We start from the raw sequence: 15598 nt of genomic DNA, 5'->3' as shown, positions 1-15598 counted from the left end.
TTGCCTTTCTTTGGAATTGGAATGAAAACTGACCTTTTCCAGTCCTGTGGCCACTGCTGAGTTGTCCAAATTTGCTGGCATACTGAGTGCAGCACTTTGACAGCATCATCTTTCAGGATCTGAAACAGCTCAACTGGAATTCCATCACCTCCACTAGCTTTGTTTGTAGTGATGCTTTCTAAGGCCCACTTGACTTCACATTCCAAGATGTCTGGCTCTGGATTATTTGCTGGGGAGTTAAATTACAGGGGTTTGTATCCTGTGTTAAGGAGTTTGGACTTCTCTTGTAATCAGTGCAGAGTCACTAAGATTTTCAAATAGAGGAGTGATATGTTCATACTGAGAAATCTTAGTGACTCTGCATTGATTACAAGAGAAGTCCAAACTCCTTAACACAGGATACAAACCCCTGTAATTTAACTCCCCAGCAAATGTTTTGGTTTATTAACCACTTGGATTCTCCACATCCTCCTGTATTCTCTTGAATTCTTAACATAGTTCCTCTGGTACCTGAAACAACTTTTCAAACTTGACAAAATCCTTCCCATCCTAGTTGTACGACTACACACAAATTAGTTAGCTGGCTTTTTTTTTTTTTTTTTACCATATTTGTAACATGAAGACAATTTCAGTAACCAATCACACGATTTTTCTAAGGAATAAATGAGTTAATATATGCAAAAGTGCTAAAAAACAGTGCCTGGCACACTTGAAACCCTTAATAAATGCTATTAGCATAATCATCTTTTTTCACCTCTAACAACAGTTCCACCACCATCCTTCTTATAATGCTTATTTCAAATGTTACTTTCTCAGTGAAACTTTCTGGTTGCCAAAGAGAACATGTGCTTTGATAATTCTAGTGTTTTGGTGACTTCTCTGTTTTCTTTTCTTATTTGTTTGCACACATACTGTATCATTATGTGATCATGGTACAAAACAGCATAGGCCTTGACTCGGCTTTAATTTTCAGCCATGGCTTTTATTTATCGTATGACCCTTAGTTAGGTTATTTTACTTTACTGAGTTTCAATTTCCTTACTAGTAAAATAAGAGAACAAAATTTATCTCATAAGGGTGCTGGTAAGACCAAAGGAGATTACAGAAATAGATTTAGTACAGCAAGCAACTGACAAAAGCTCATTTCGTTCACTCTTTTTACCTGCTGCTAATGCTGACATCTAGGTTGATCATAACTTTTCTTCCAAGGAGTAAGCGTCTTTTAATTTCATGGCTGCAATCACCATCTGCAGTGATTTTGGAGCCCCAAAAAATAAAGTCTGACACTGTTTCCACTGTTTCCCCATCTATTTCCCATGAAGTGATGGGACCAGATATCTTGGTTATTTTCCTTTTAATTTTGGCTTTCAGAAAGCTTGGACTAAGTTTAGCAGTAACAATAAATACACTTTTAAAAATAATTATACCTCCTCCTTTCTTCTAAGGTATTTATTATCTTACGTCTATTGCTAAGTCACTTTTATGTCCATTTTGAAAACAGGACAGTATATAACTAAACAGGATTCACTTAATTGTTATGACAGTTCAGGCTAACACTTCACAAATAAAAAGTTACTTCAGGTACCTTTAAAAGATTCCTTCCTAAGAACTTAAAGTCCTAAAATTAACTAGGGAAATGTGTGGTTCAGTACTTATATAGGAACTATATATTGCTTCTTGAGAAATGTTAACAAAGATGTATTTTCTTCATCTCAATGATAAATCACACATAATTCTGACACCCACACACATAAATATTATGTGTAAACAAAGATACACAAAAACACAAACATACAAATCGGAAGAGATCTTAATTGAAATATTAGAAGCCAAATTCACGCTGGATGAACATTAGAGTCGGTTCTGAATTGTCTAAAATTTATCCATTGTTTTACTTTGGGGAAGAATTGGCATTCAGTCTTGCTACAATCAGAATTCTCAGATTGCCTGAAACAAACTGTGCCAGAATATATACAGTAAGTGCTTAACTAAACCTCATATAATGAACAAATAATCTAAAGATACCTTTGCATTTAAAATGATACTTGATATTCTTCAATACTATACCTCAAAAGGTTATAGCCTAGGAGTTAGTACAGTTTCATAGGAAGTAAACAAGACCTGTGATCAGAAGATCTGCATGGGGATGACCCAGAGAGATGTTATGGGGAGGGAGGTGGGAGGGGGGTTCATGTTTGGGAACGCATGTAAGAATTAAAGATTTTAAAATTTAAAAAAAAATTAAATAAAAAATAAATCATTTTAAATCTTAAAAAAAAAAAATAATAAAACTATTATATGGCCTGAAAAAAAAAAAAAAATAAATAAATATGGACACTGACCCTTATAAGCTCTGCTACTTTGAATAAATCACTTAACCTTTCCCTGAGGCTGTTTCTTATTCTTTAAAATAAGGATAATAATATCTAGACTACCAATTACAAAAATCAAATAAAAAGATTTTTTAAAGTACAAAGGAGCTTTATAAAGCTCTTACCACTCTATAAATATTGATACTTAAAAATACTATTATGATATAAATAACTAAATTAACTACATATGTGATAATTTCTCCAATGTTAGTATTTTTATTATCTGAATGATTTAAGATATAAACTCAGTTTAACCTTAATCCTATTTCTGAAAACAGAACATACATTTCTTCCACATACATTATGGAAGCTTGACAAATTATTAAGATATATGGTGACATTTACTAAAAGCATAAGAATAAAATAACCCTTTCAGTCTCATTAAGAGCCAAATTCCAAAACTAAGGTTCTGCTTTACTTACGTTTATATCTGTATGGTATATGAGGACACATAATGCTGGCAAAATCTGAGGAAAGAAAACAAATGATAAATAACTCTAGAGTGGACAAACATGTCTTTGCAAAAACGAGTAACTGTGATTTTTTTAAAAAGCAGTAAATACTATTTGAGGGCAAGAAAAACAACATTGAGTTTTTTCAATCTCTATTAGGAAAATTAAAATACAATAAATTCAATCTGAAACACCAAAAAATATTTCAGATGTTTAATTAAAATAGTCAAGTAAGTCTGACAGAGATTAATGTACCTTCAAGGAAAAACATTTGTTTTCAATAACCTTCTTTATGACATATGTCTACTGCAAACAGTGGAGATGCGAGTATATAGTTATTTTTAAAAAGCCATTCTTAAAACTGATCTCACTGTCCCACTTACCTGCTTAAAACTAAGATTTTATTTAATGAACTACTTGAGTCAAATTAAAGTTTTTGATCTCAGATTTAGTCAAGAGAAGAAGGACCAGTATAAAGTCTGTTGAATGCAGACATTTCAAATCTTTTCTTTAAATCTGTGAGGGCGTGGGGGGAATCACTAAGTACCCTTTCCATATGGGCAAGAGGTGGCAGAAGATGGTGAACGATGCCAATCATAAAGATTACAGATTCACAGTCAACATTTCTCTATACAGTCAAGTGATTAAAGGTTACATAGGATTTTATAAAACTTAAAATACTCAGATCCATCTACAAATCAGATGTAAAGAGCAAACATTTTACTTTGCTTTAAGTAGCTGATTTAACAGCAATTTAACTCTAGAACATTTGCATATAAGTACACTAGTTTTATCAGCAGCCATCCCTTATTTTTTAGTGTTAAATCAACAACTCAATGTAGTGATAACACTGAGATTTTATTTTCTTCTTTTGTTGTTTTCTGCTTGAATTTATGGTTTCTTAAATTAAGGTGGACTGTATTTGGTCAGGTGCCACAAGTCTCAACTTTTATTTCACAGAAGTCAAAAATTAAGTTATGATACATTACTTAAATATCTCATACCTGCAATGAAATCAGTATATGCGTTATTTCATTCCCTGTACATGAAAACCTAAAGCATAAACATAGGGAAAATATACCATCTGGCCTTTGCAATTCTTCATTTACCTCCTGAACTGTCTCCATAGGCGGTGGGGGGTCCTTATTCCTGCAGAGATTGACAATGACCCATGTGACGTTCCGAAGGAAGGTGATGGGAATGGAGGGATTGATGAAGGACAGAAGAGGTTTGACAACTCCCAGTGATATGACATAATCTCTACATTGAGGACCATCACCTACAGAAATGAAAATTGTATTTAAAAAAAAATTACATTCAGGATGAGAAAGTCTGAAATGTATGCAATGGCTCATGTTGGGACACTGATGTTCTATGTTTCCTCAACATCAGTCAAGGGCATCAAGTGTTGCTATTTCTCCAGATTTTGATTTGGGGAACACAAATTTAACCTACCAGTCCTGGATAACAAATTGCATATCCATCTAAAGAGGTACAATCTTAAGTTAATATTTATGAAGCAAGAAGATAAGTCAACCCACATTAAAATTAGAGGAAACATAGTATGTAATGGCCAATGTAGGAAAAAAGTTAATTAAGATACTTAATTGGAGTGTTTTAAAACCTAATTTTAACTTACCTATAATGTTTCCCAAAGCCCATACTGCTTGTTCACAAACATTCTGATGTGGTGAATGGAGAAGTCTTAGAAAAAGAGGTACGGCATCTATAATAAAGAAAAACTAATATTTATACTGCAAAATGTTGAAGAGTTCACAGGTTTCAGTCTAAATAAGTTGATGAAATATACATAGAGTTTGGTACACTAGAGTTGCTCAATTATAGTTCAATGAATAAATAAATGTAGCAAATACCTTTACCCTAAATATGCTACATTTTAGTGTTTCCCCAGTCTCAAGCAACAGACTTACTGACAGTATCTAGAACTGCGACTGTGTTAGTTAAATGAAAACAACAGCATGACGTTTTTCCTGCAATTCATTAAAAAAAGGTTTCTACCTTAGAATACTTTAGTCAATATGATTCCAATTGTTGATAAGGGATTAAAGAACTGATTATACCCATATCAAGCCTACCTTATATTTCAAGATAATTTATCATTATATTTCTTACTCTACACATAACTTATGAACTAACTCAAATTCCAAAAGACTGGTATCCTATTCATTTCAGGTGGGAACTAAGTATAAGGTAGATCACTTTTTCTTAAAATTTCAGTATGTTGTATACCACCTCTAGGATTTTTAGCTGTATCTCTGCACGACCTGTATTATTGAATGTTTAAATTAAAATTGACTCAAACTTTTAATAGCATTACTGAGATATAATTTATCTGTTTAAGTGTACAGTTCAAAGGTTCTTAGAGTTTATACAGACTGAGATATAATTTATCTGTTTAAGTGTACAGTTCAAAGGTTCTTAGAGTTTATACAGAGTTGTGTAGTCATCACCACAATCTAATTTGACAACATTTCTACTGCCCCCAAAAGAAATCCCATACCCAGAAAGTCCTACTACCTTCTCCCCCAGCCCTTGGCAACCATTTACTCTGTTCTCTGTCTTCCTGTTCAGCACATTTCATGCAAATGACAGAAGGTCCAGCAAGTAAATAAGTTAATTTACTTACTAGACTGTACAACAGCTTGAGTCTGTGCAGAGGTTCCTGATGCTATATTAGTTAATGCCCATGCAGCTTCAAACTGTAATGAAGGGCTGTAAAAAACAAAAAAAATCTTTAGACACCTAACTACCACTTAAGACCCACAGATTACATGGCTATCCTTTACCTTGTCCTTGAATTTTGCCTCATTATGTCCAACTGCCTGTTGAATATCTCCACTTGAATGTCTCATTTGCTTTCAAAGTCAGTCAATATAAACTCACTTCTTTAGGTTCATTGGTAGTTGCAACATTTAGCCAGTCATTATTTTCCTTGACCCCTTTCTCTCCCACAGATATCATATCAATTTTGCCGCTTAAATATTTCTTATATTTATAGTGCCATCCAAGATATCACTGTGGTAGCCGAAGTCCTCATCATTTCATTTGAATCACTGCCACAACCTCTAGACAGGTCTTAAAGCTCTGACTTCACTACATCACCTGCTTCACATACCAGGGATATTACAAGGCTATATAATTTTGCTGAAAGGATAAGATCATTATAATCTGGAATGGTGATGGAAGACTTCACAAAGAAAGTGAAAACTGAACTAGGTTTTCCAAGAGTGATAAAGAAAGAAAGGCACTGACAGCTGGAAATACAAATAAAACCACCACGGCTGGGCTGGTCATGATGTGTGCAGGTGGCAACACAGAGATCAGAAGAGCTGAAGCCAAGAAGATGAGCAGCACTGCGGCACGGGTAAGACTGCAAGGGCAAGTTACAATGTGTGTGTGGAGCAGGACTCGAATCTCAGGCTTCAGGACTTGGAATTTATTCTACAGACATACCAAGTGCAGAGTGCTACTGAAAAGTGACATAAAGAAAACAATGTTGAAGTCCATGAAGAAGAGATAAAAATGGGCAAAGGCTGATGTGGGAAAAATCTGTTAAGAAGAAATTACCTATGTTAAGTTAGGGTGGATAGCTGAAAAACATCAATTCTTTTCAAACAGAATGCCAAGGTGGGAGGAGGTGGGAATGAGCAAAAACCAAGGAAAGCCAAAGGTTAGGAACTTAGAAGAAACTCTATAAATATCAAAGAAACAGAGTGAGGTTGTTAATATCAAAAGATTAGAGAGATCAGAGAAGGAAAGGGTTTTAAGAAGGAAAAATGTCAGTGATAATAGCAAGCAGTGAGGTTAAAAAGATGGAACAGACCAGACAATGAAGTAGCAGACAAGAACTAGCAATACTCGATGAACTTTGGCGAAAGGCAAGAAATAAGAGGGCATCAAAGTTGAGGAGAAATAAAGGAATGATAAGATCAAAGATGATCAGATAGTTTATGTTTTCTCAGACTGGAAGGAGAAAGTTATTAAACTAGGATGGATGGTTTGGCAAAATACTGACAATGAGGGCCTGAAATGAGAAAACAGAAAGATGCAAAAAATACGATTACAAAGCTAGGGAAGGTCTTCTAAAATATCATTTAAAAAGAGAGAGATAAGACAGAAAAAATAAGTAATAAAATGAGCACAGTAAGTAAACAATAAAGAAACATTTATTATATGCTTGGTATTATGTGGTATTTTGTATATACTATTTTCATTCCTTGCAACCACCTAAATTTTATAGATGAGGTACCTAAGCATCAAATGCTTTTTGGGTTTAGGTCAGCCACAAACCCTAGATTTAAACCAAGGTCTATTCAGCTCCAGTCTCGGGTCTTTTATATTATGACACAATTTCCCGTAACAAATCCATTAAGTCAGACTGAAACCATTGACAATTTTCTATTTTTACCTCCAGTGGTAGTTATACATGTCCGTATATATTTCAGCATACTCTTCTGTTATATATACAAGCTACATTTCACAGACACACCCATACAAATGAGCCCATGACAGAGACAAAAATGCAAAATAAATAAATAAATGGAAAAGAAAAGAAGAAAAAAGAAAAGCAGCTCAAGAGCCAAAAAAAAGAGAGGGCCCTAAAGGTAGAGGCAAACCAAATTTTTTTTTTAATAACTGAAACAAAACTTATTTTTGCTTAAATAAATCTTATGGAAAATAGACACGATAGAGATGGTTGTGGTACACAATGGAAAAAGAATGAAGTATTTTAAAATAATAAAAACTCTTAGTGGAAACAATTATAATGCTACTATTTTAATCTAGTCACCTGAAAATCTCATAGACAACATTTAGCAAAATACCCCCAAGTTTTAGTCTAAATATCCTTAAAAGAAAAATGAGCCCTTGTTTACATGTATTTTGGGGTTCAGACTTACATTCTAGCCAATTAACTCAAACTGATGAGGTTTAGCATCTAGCATCCAAACACTAGTAGAAATGGGGCCAGCACCTCAAAAGATACCAAGTGGTGTTTTTCTCTTTCTATTTTGGGAAATTATAATCTGCCCTCTTAGTTTTAATTTACCACAGATAAAAACCATGATGATAGACCACTAATCGTGGCTGGAGTTCTGTTAAAGACTTCACAGAGTATCAGTGGATCAGCTGGAATATTCCCAGGGTAAGAAAGAGCTACTCAGTTCTGGAAACCATTCATGTTGACTCAAGTCATGAGGTTAATCTATATATAGACTCATAAGCAAAGAATGACTCAAACACTATTTGGGTTGTTTTAAAACATTACTGAAGAAAAAGCCAACTAACAAATAACGACTATAAATATTTGAGACAATTTAGAATAGACAATAAACAGACGTTAAAATTTTCCTAGAAAACACACACACATACTTTATAAACTAAAAAGAAAAGCACTTAGGTCTGCAGAGTATTATCACAGTATTTAGAAAACTACATTAAAATACACGACAAATGAAAAATGTAATAAAGGCAAAACCAAATGGAACCCATTAGTTAAATAATAATCACAAATTTTCAGTTGGCTGAAAAAAGTGAACAGGGAGTTAAATCCATACTTACTTATCATCCCTTTCTAGACATTTCACTAGAATTGGTAAAATCCCAGATTTTATTAGGTCATCAATTGGTGGATTTCTGTCACTGGATAAAAGCTTTCTAGAAAAAGAAGTATGAGAAATTAGTTGCTATATGTTTCAAACTATGAACAGAAATAACAGTGTACTACTTCTAGACCATGTGTGACATAATTCTCTCTCTGGACAAATTCGTCCTTACCTTGCAGCCTGGACAGCACTCAACTGGACCACTGGGTTATCACTTGTGGCATTCTGCAACACCAAACATAAATTTCAGAAATTTAAAAAAAAAATCAATTTGAAAATACTTCAAAAAGAGAATATTAAATTAATAACATACCTGCAATATAGCTTCTAGTGTTACATTTTGCTTAAAAAGAAAAAAAGATAGTTCAGCAAAGAGTTTAATAGCAAAATTACATTAATTAATATATTTACTAAAGAGTTAATATACCCTAATTATCATTGTAAAATTAGTCTTAAGATTGAGAATGAAGTTCTCTGGTTATTATAAAAATTACTTTTACAACACCTTATAAGCAATGTTAACTTACTGCTTTAAAATCAGCATCAACATCTGAATCTTCTAAACTTTCCTCTTGAGGAACATTTCTTTTTTTCAGTAAGTGTTCATCTCTTTTGTTCTGAAAGACAACCAATAAAATAGTTAAGTTCTAAAGGCTGCTGCTAATGAAAATGTCATTAAAATTATTTCAACTTTATCAGCCAACTGTGAAGTAAACACTAAATCTCTTTATAAGGACAATATGAATTAAGTATGCATATTACAAATCAATGACAGGCCACATTCTGGATTTGGTAACAAAATTAACTGGTTTAAAGGCCAGCACTCATAGACACACACAATTTATTAGGCAGCAACTGTTTTCACCAATACTGTGCTTCCTAATTTGTAATAAAGATTCAAATTTTAAATTATTCTGCTGCTGCTGCTAAGTCGCGTCAGTCGTGTCTGACTCTGTGTGACCCCACAGACGGCAGCCCACCAGGCTCCCCCGTCCCTAGGATTCTCCAGGCAAGAATACTGAGGTGTGTTGCCATTTCCTTCTCTTATTATAAAGGTCAAGCAAATATATTTCAGCTAGTATACTAGCTTTCATCAGCTTGCTGCTAATGGTTGTCTGAAGCAATGCATTTATTAAGAAGCCAGCTTAATGAGGGTTTATTGCTCAAATGTTAAGATTTGTATGTATCTCACTTATTGGGAGTGCAGGGATGGGACTTCACTAGCAAAAATGTCATCTACTTGCTATTACCTCAGTTTTAAACACTTATCTCTGCATTTTATGGGATTTGAACTCTTTGTAATGGCAATGTGTGCCATTTTACATAATATATAACTGGGTAAATGACAATTTTTCTTTTCTTAGTTTGTCTACAGAATTAAGTAAAAATAGATAAAAGATTGTATGATATCTAAGATTCTTTTCAATTTAAAACTTTCAAGGCTTTACCTTCTGGTCTTTAATATTTATAGAAGTGTTTGACTACAACAGAAAGGTACTGATGATATATTAATACTGATGCTAAAACTCAGATCAATTAGAAAAACTAGAGACAGACGAGGCTTACGGGGTTATATGCATGGTATTTACTTTTGTGCTATGTATAAGCATGTTTAAACTAGATGCTTACATGTACGCTAATGCTTAAGAGATTACCAATTTCAAATTATATCACAGCACATTTTAGTATGTACTCAATTAATTCTACATTATTTTCAAATCGATGCATCTCACAAATATGAAAATAATGCACTGATATTTTATAGTCTCAAGTGGCTCCCCACATAATACTTACTAACTTACAGAGAAAAAACTGGGCAGATAAGTGTCCCGATCAAATGGCAAACATTATAATCGAGTAAAGAAAAATACGTATAACTCAGCGAATTCTACTCAAAATTCTGTAATGGCCTATATGGGGGAAAATAAAATCTTAAACAGCAAATATATCTCTTCAAGGAAATTAGTGATACCAAAGGAACATTTCATGAAAAGATGGGCACAATAAAGGGCAGAAACAGTATGGACTTAACAGGAGAAGACAGTAAGAAGAGGTGGCAAGAATACACAGAAGAACTATACAAAAAAGATCTTCCTGACCCAGATAACCATGATGGTGTGATCACTCACCTAGAGCCAGACATCCTGGAATGCAAAGTCAAGCAGTCCTTAGGAAGCATCACTACAAACAAAGCTAGCGGAGGTGATGGAATTCCACTTGAACTATTTCGAATCCTGAAAGATGATGCTGTGAAAGTGCTGCACTCAACATGCCAGCAAATTTGGAAAACTCAGCAGTGGCCACAGGACTGGAAAAGGTCAGTTTTCATTCCAACCCCAAAGAAAGGCCATGCCAAAGAATGCTCAAACTACTGCACAGTTGCACTCATCTCACACACTAGTAAAGTAATGCTCAAAATTCCCCATGCCAGGCTTCAAAAAGTACGTGAACTGTGAACTTCCAGATGTTCAAGTTAGATTTAGAAAAGGCAGAGGAACCAGAGGTCAAATTGCCAACATCCACTGGATCATTGAAAAAGACAGAGAGAGAGTTCCAGAAAAGCATCTGCTTCTGCTTTATTGACTATGCCCAAGTCTTTGACTATGTAGATCACAACAAACTGGAAAATTCTGAAAGAGATGGGAATACCAGACCACCTGACCTGCCTCCTGAGAAATCTGTACGCAGGTCAAGAACTAACAGTTAGAACTGGACATAGAATGACAGACTGGTTCCAAATAGGGAAAGGAGTGTGTCAAGGCTGCATATTGTTACCATGCTTATTTAACTCATACGCAGAGTATATCATGCAAAATGCCAGGCTGGATGGAGCACAAGCTGGAATCAAGATTGCCGGGGAAAATATCAACAACCTCAGATATGCAGATGACACAACCCTTGTGGCAGAAAATGAAGAGGAACTAAAGAGCCTCTTGATGAAAGTGTAAGAGGAGAGTGAAAAAGTTGGCTTAAAACTCAACATTCAGAAAACTAAGATCATGGCATCTGGTCCCATCACTTCATGGCAAATAGACGGGGAAACAATGGAAACAGTGGCAGACTATTTTGGGGGGCTCCAAAATCACTACAGATGGTGATTGTAGCCATGGATTCAAGAGACACTTGCTCCTTAGAAGAAAAGCTATGACCAACCTAGACAGCATATTAAAAGGTAGAGACATTATTTTGCCAACAAAGGTCCGTCTAGTCAAAGCTACGGTTTTTCCAGTGGTCATGTATGGATGTGAGAGTTGGACTATAAAGAAAGCTAAGTGCCGAAGAATTGATGCTTTTGAACTGTGGTGTTGGGGAAGACTCTGAGAGTCCCTTGGACTGCAAGGAGATCCAACCAGTCCATCCTAAAGGAAATCAGTCCTGAATACTGACTGGAAGGACTGATACTGGATCTGAAGCTCCAAGGCTTTGGCCACCTGATGTGAAGAACTGGCTCACTGGAAAAGACACTGATGCTGGGAAAGACTGAAGGCGGGAGGAGAAGGGGACAAGAGAGGATGAGACAGTTGGATGGCATGACCAACTCAATGGACACGAGTTTGAGCAAGCACAGGGAAGCCAGGCGTGCTGCAGTCAATGGGGTTGCAGAGTCTGACATGACTGAGAGCCTGAACTGAACTGATAGTTGATTTACAATGTTGTGTTAGTTTCAGGTATACAGCAAAGTGAATCAGCTATCAGTTGCTTCTCCTCCTGCCTTCAATCTTTCCCAGCATCAGAGTCCTCCAATGAATATTCAGGACTGATTTCCTTTAGGACTGATAGGTTTGATCTCCTTGCAGGCCAAGAAAAAAATTTTTTTCTTAATTTCAAATACACTTTAAAAAGAAAAAAGAGTAAATGAAAATCAACACGGTATGCCTTCTCATCGATGTACTGAGAAAACAGTCATCTTGGTGGTATTCCTGAGCAAAATAATAGTAGTAATAACGACCATCTAAGAAAAGTCAAGACAAACCTAAATTGGCCATTCTATTAAAAAATCAGTCTATATATTCAAATACACTGTCATGAAAGATACAGACTGAAGAACTACTGGATCAAAGGAGACTTAAAAGATGATGTAACTAATTGCAATGTCTAATCCTAGACTGGATCTTGGGTTTATAAAAGAATATTATTGGAAAAAGCTAGCAAAGTATGAGTGACGGTCTATGGATTAGATAGAAATTTACGTGAACTTGAAAAAAGAACTGTGGTTACACTGGAAGGTGTATGAAAATAATGCACTAAGGGTGTAAGGGGGCACCATGCCGTAACTTAACTGGTTGCGGGGGTTATATAAATATATATATTTATTTATCAGGGAGAAAGAAAGAATAAGGCAAACATGGGAAAATGCCAAGAATCAAGGAAGTTGGGTGCTGAGTGCTGTACTTTTTTGGTACTACTTTGAAACTCTGAATTTCAAACTGCAAGTATGAAATTTTTTCCAAATTAAAAAAAAAGGTATGCTTTTCACTTTGTGACTTACACACAGTTAACCCTAAAATTCTTTATTGTTTGTTATTCAGTCACTAAGTTGTGTCTGTCTCTTGGCGACCCCATGGACTGCAGCACACCAGGCTTCCCTGTCTTCCATCTTGTGGAGTTTAAGTTCATGTCAATGGAGTGAGTGATGCCATCTAACCACCTCATCCTTTGCTGCTCTCTTCTCCTTTTGCTTTCAATCTTCCTCAGCATTAGGATCTTTACCAATGTGTCGGCTCTCGGCATCATGTGGCCAGAGTATTGGAGCTTCAGCTTCAAGCAGCAGTCCTTCCAATGAATATTCATCAGATATTTAGGAATGACTGGTTTTATCTCCCTGCTGTCCAAGGGACTCCAAGAGTCTTCTCCAGCACTACAATTCTAAACCATCAATTCTTTGGCACTCAACTCAAGTTTTTTTTTATGGTTCAACTCTCACATCCGTACCTGACTACTGGGAAAACCATGTCTTTGACTATATGGACCTTTGTTGGAAAACCAATGTCTCTGTTTTTTAACATAGTGTCTAGGTTTGTCATAGCTTTCTTTCCAAGAAGTAAGTGTCTTCTAATTTCATGGCTGTAATCATCATCTGCAGTGATTTTGGAGCCCAAAAAATTGACATCAAATTGTCAATATTTGTTGGATCATAGAGAAAGCAACGGAATTCCAGAAAAACATCTACTTCTGCTTCACTGACTACAAGAAAGCCTTTGACTGTGTAGCTCACAACAACATCTATTATATGGTGATTTTTAACACTTCTTGGAATTTAAGCCATTTAAAAAGTTTCAAAAAAGTTGACTGATTTGACAGATAAACAAAACAAAAATTATTCTAACCCTGGTTCTATTTTTATCCTCTGTTTCCTCTAACTTTACCAGACTCTGAATAATTAAGCTTCCAAAGGCCTTTCAGGGATCTTACTCCCCCTATTCCTCCTACTCTCCCAGGTATTTCAGGCACAAAAGTAATACAAAAGCATAAGCACAACTAAATCCTCCTCTGTACACAGATGCCCAATCCAGGGATAGCATTTTACCATTATATATTATGTCTGCTGTAAGGAAGCTCCTTTCTAATTCTAATTTGCTACATTTTCTTTTTCAGACACACATAGGTGCTCAATTTTACTAAACTGTGCTTTTTAAAAAAGTCTATTGAAATGGCCACATAATTTTCTCCTTTCATCTATAAATGTGGTAAATTGTGAGTTTTTAATGTTAAACTCAGAACTTTTTAATGTTCAACTTATCACCTGGGATAAACCTGTCTTGGAATTAAAATATGTATATATATTCATTACTGGATTCAATTTAATAATACTTTATGAGGGATTTTTTCCCACCTATGTTCATAAGTGAAACTGACTTATATACATCTTTTTTCATGCTGTCTTTGCCTGGTTCTTGGTGTTATGGTTTGTTAACCTTATAAAATGAGTTCAGAAATGTTCACTCTACCTTCTCTGAAATCACTAAGTAAGGCTGAAATTGTCAGTCCCTTGAATGTTTGCTGGAGTTCTCTCTGTGAGTACTTTTTCTTTTCAGGGCAATAGAGACATTAAATTTTTAGTTACTGATCTAATTAATTGTTTAAAAATCTATTCAGATTTTTTAATTTCTTCTTGAGTAAGCTGGGTAAATTATTTTAAATTTTTCCACTGAGAAATTGTTCATTTCACCTAAGTTTTCAAATTTATTGGCATAAAATTGTTCATATTCAAATTGTGGTTGTTTTATAAAATGGTTATCATTCACCTTCCCATATCCATGACTCTGGATAATCTGGTCCTGTATTTATTCCAGGTATGGCCATGTAACTTGCTTTGGCAATGGACTTGAGTTTAGTAAATGAACTTGAAAAGCTCCCCCACATCCAAGCATGTCCTCTCTTGCCAATTATATAATTCTAGAGCCACCAGGTGAGCAACTGTGAGCTTGCCTGTTGCAGGATGAGGCTATGTGGAAGACAACTAAGGTCTCAGTCAATAGTAAGAAACTTCTATGAGACCATCTTAGATCATCCAGTCACTAGCTAACCCACCAGCTGACCACAGATGAGTGAAGGAGCCCAGGGAGAGATCAGGTGAACTGGCCCAGACCGGAAGAACCACTCTGCCAACCCACAGAATTGTCAGTGGAATAAAATGGCTATTTTGTTAATAAGCCACGAGGCTTCAGAGTGCTTCATTGTTGTCTGGTCACTAAGCCGTGTCAGACTCTGAAACCCCATGGATAGAAGCATGCTGCATAGGACCCTGGAATGTTAGGTTCATGAATCAAGGTAAATTAGAAGTGGTCAAACAGGAGATGGCAAGAGTGAACATCAACATTTTAGGAATCAGTGAACTAAAATAGACTGCAGTGGGTGAATTTAACTCTGATAACCATTATACCTGTTACTGTGGGCAAAAAACCCCTCAGAAGAGATGGAATAGCCCTCATAGTCAACAAGAGTCCAAAATGTAGTACTAGGATGCAATCTCAAAAACAACAGAACGATCTCTGTTCGTTTCCAAGGCAAACCATTCAATATCACAGCGGTGGTGATGGTGGTGGTTTAGTTGCTAAGTTGTGTCCAACTTTTGTGATCCTACCAGGAACCACTGTCCATGGGATTCTCCAGGCAAGAATACTGGAGTGGGTTGCCATTTCCTTCTCCA

At 35.5% G+C, this 15598-nt stretch overlaps 1 protein-coding gene across 1 annotated transcript in view; it reads right to left on the bottom strand.

Moving 5' to 3' along the window:
- KPNA3 (karyopherin subunit alpha 3) overlaps window positions 1-15598 on the bottom strand; it is a 96634-nt gene that overhangs the window by 19159 nt on the left and 61877 nt on the right. Inside the window, exons 3-10 of the mRNA XM_018056721.1 lie at window positions 8976-9065; window positions 8762-8791; window positions 8621-8673; window positions 8405-8500; window positions 5472-5557; window positions 4464-4550; window positions 3934-4103; window positions 2795-2839 (exon numbers count right to left, since the gene is read on the bottom strand). Of these exons, the coding sequence (XP_017912210.1) occupies window positions 2795-2839; window positions 3934-4103; window positions 4464-4550; window positions 5472-5557; window positions 8405-8500; window positions 8621-8673; window positions 8762-8791; window positions 8976-9065 (657 nt within the window). The remainder of the gene's footprint in view (window positions 1-2794; window positions 2840-3933; window positions 4104-4463; window positions 4551-5471; window positions 5558-8404; window positions 8501-8620; window positions 8674-8761; window positions 8792-8975; window positions 9066-15598) is intronic.

This window comes from Capra hircus, chromosome 12 (assembly GCF_001704415.2).
Source record: "Capra hircus breed San Clemente chromosome 12, ASM170441v1, whole genome shotgun sequence".
NCBI classification, from domain to species: Eukaryota; Metazoa; Chordata; class Mammalia; order Artiodactyla; family Bovidae; genus Capra; species Capra hircus.
The sequence above is the reverse complement of the archived record's forward strand: the minus strand, read 5'-3'. Positions and strand labels throughout refer to the sequence as shown.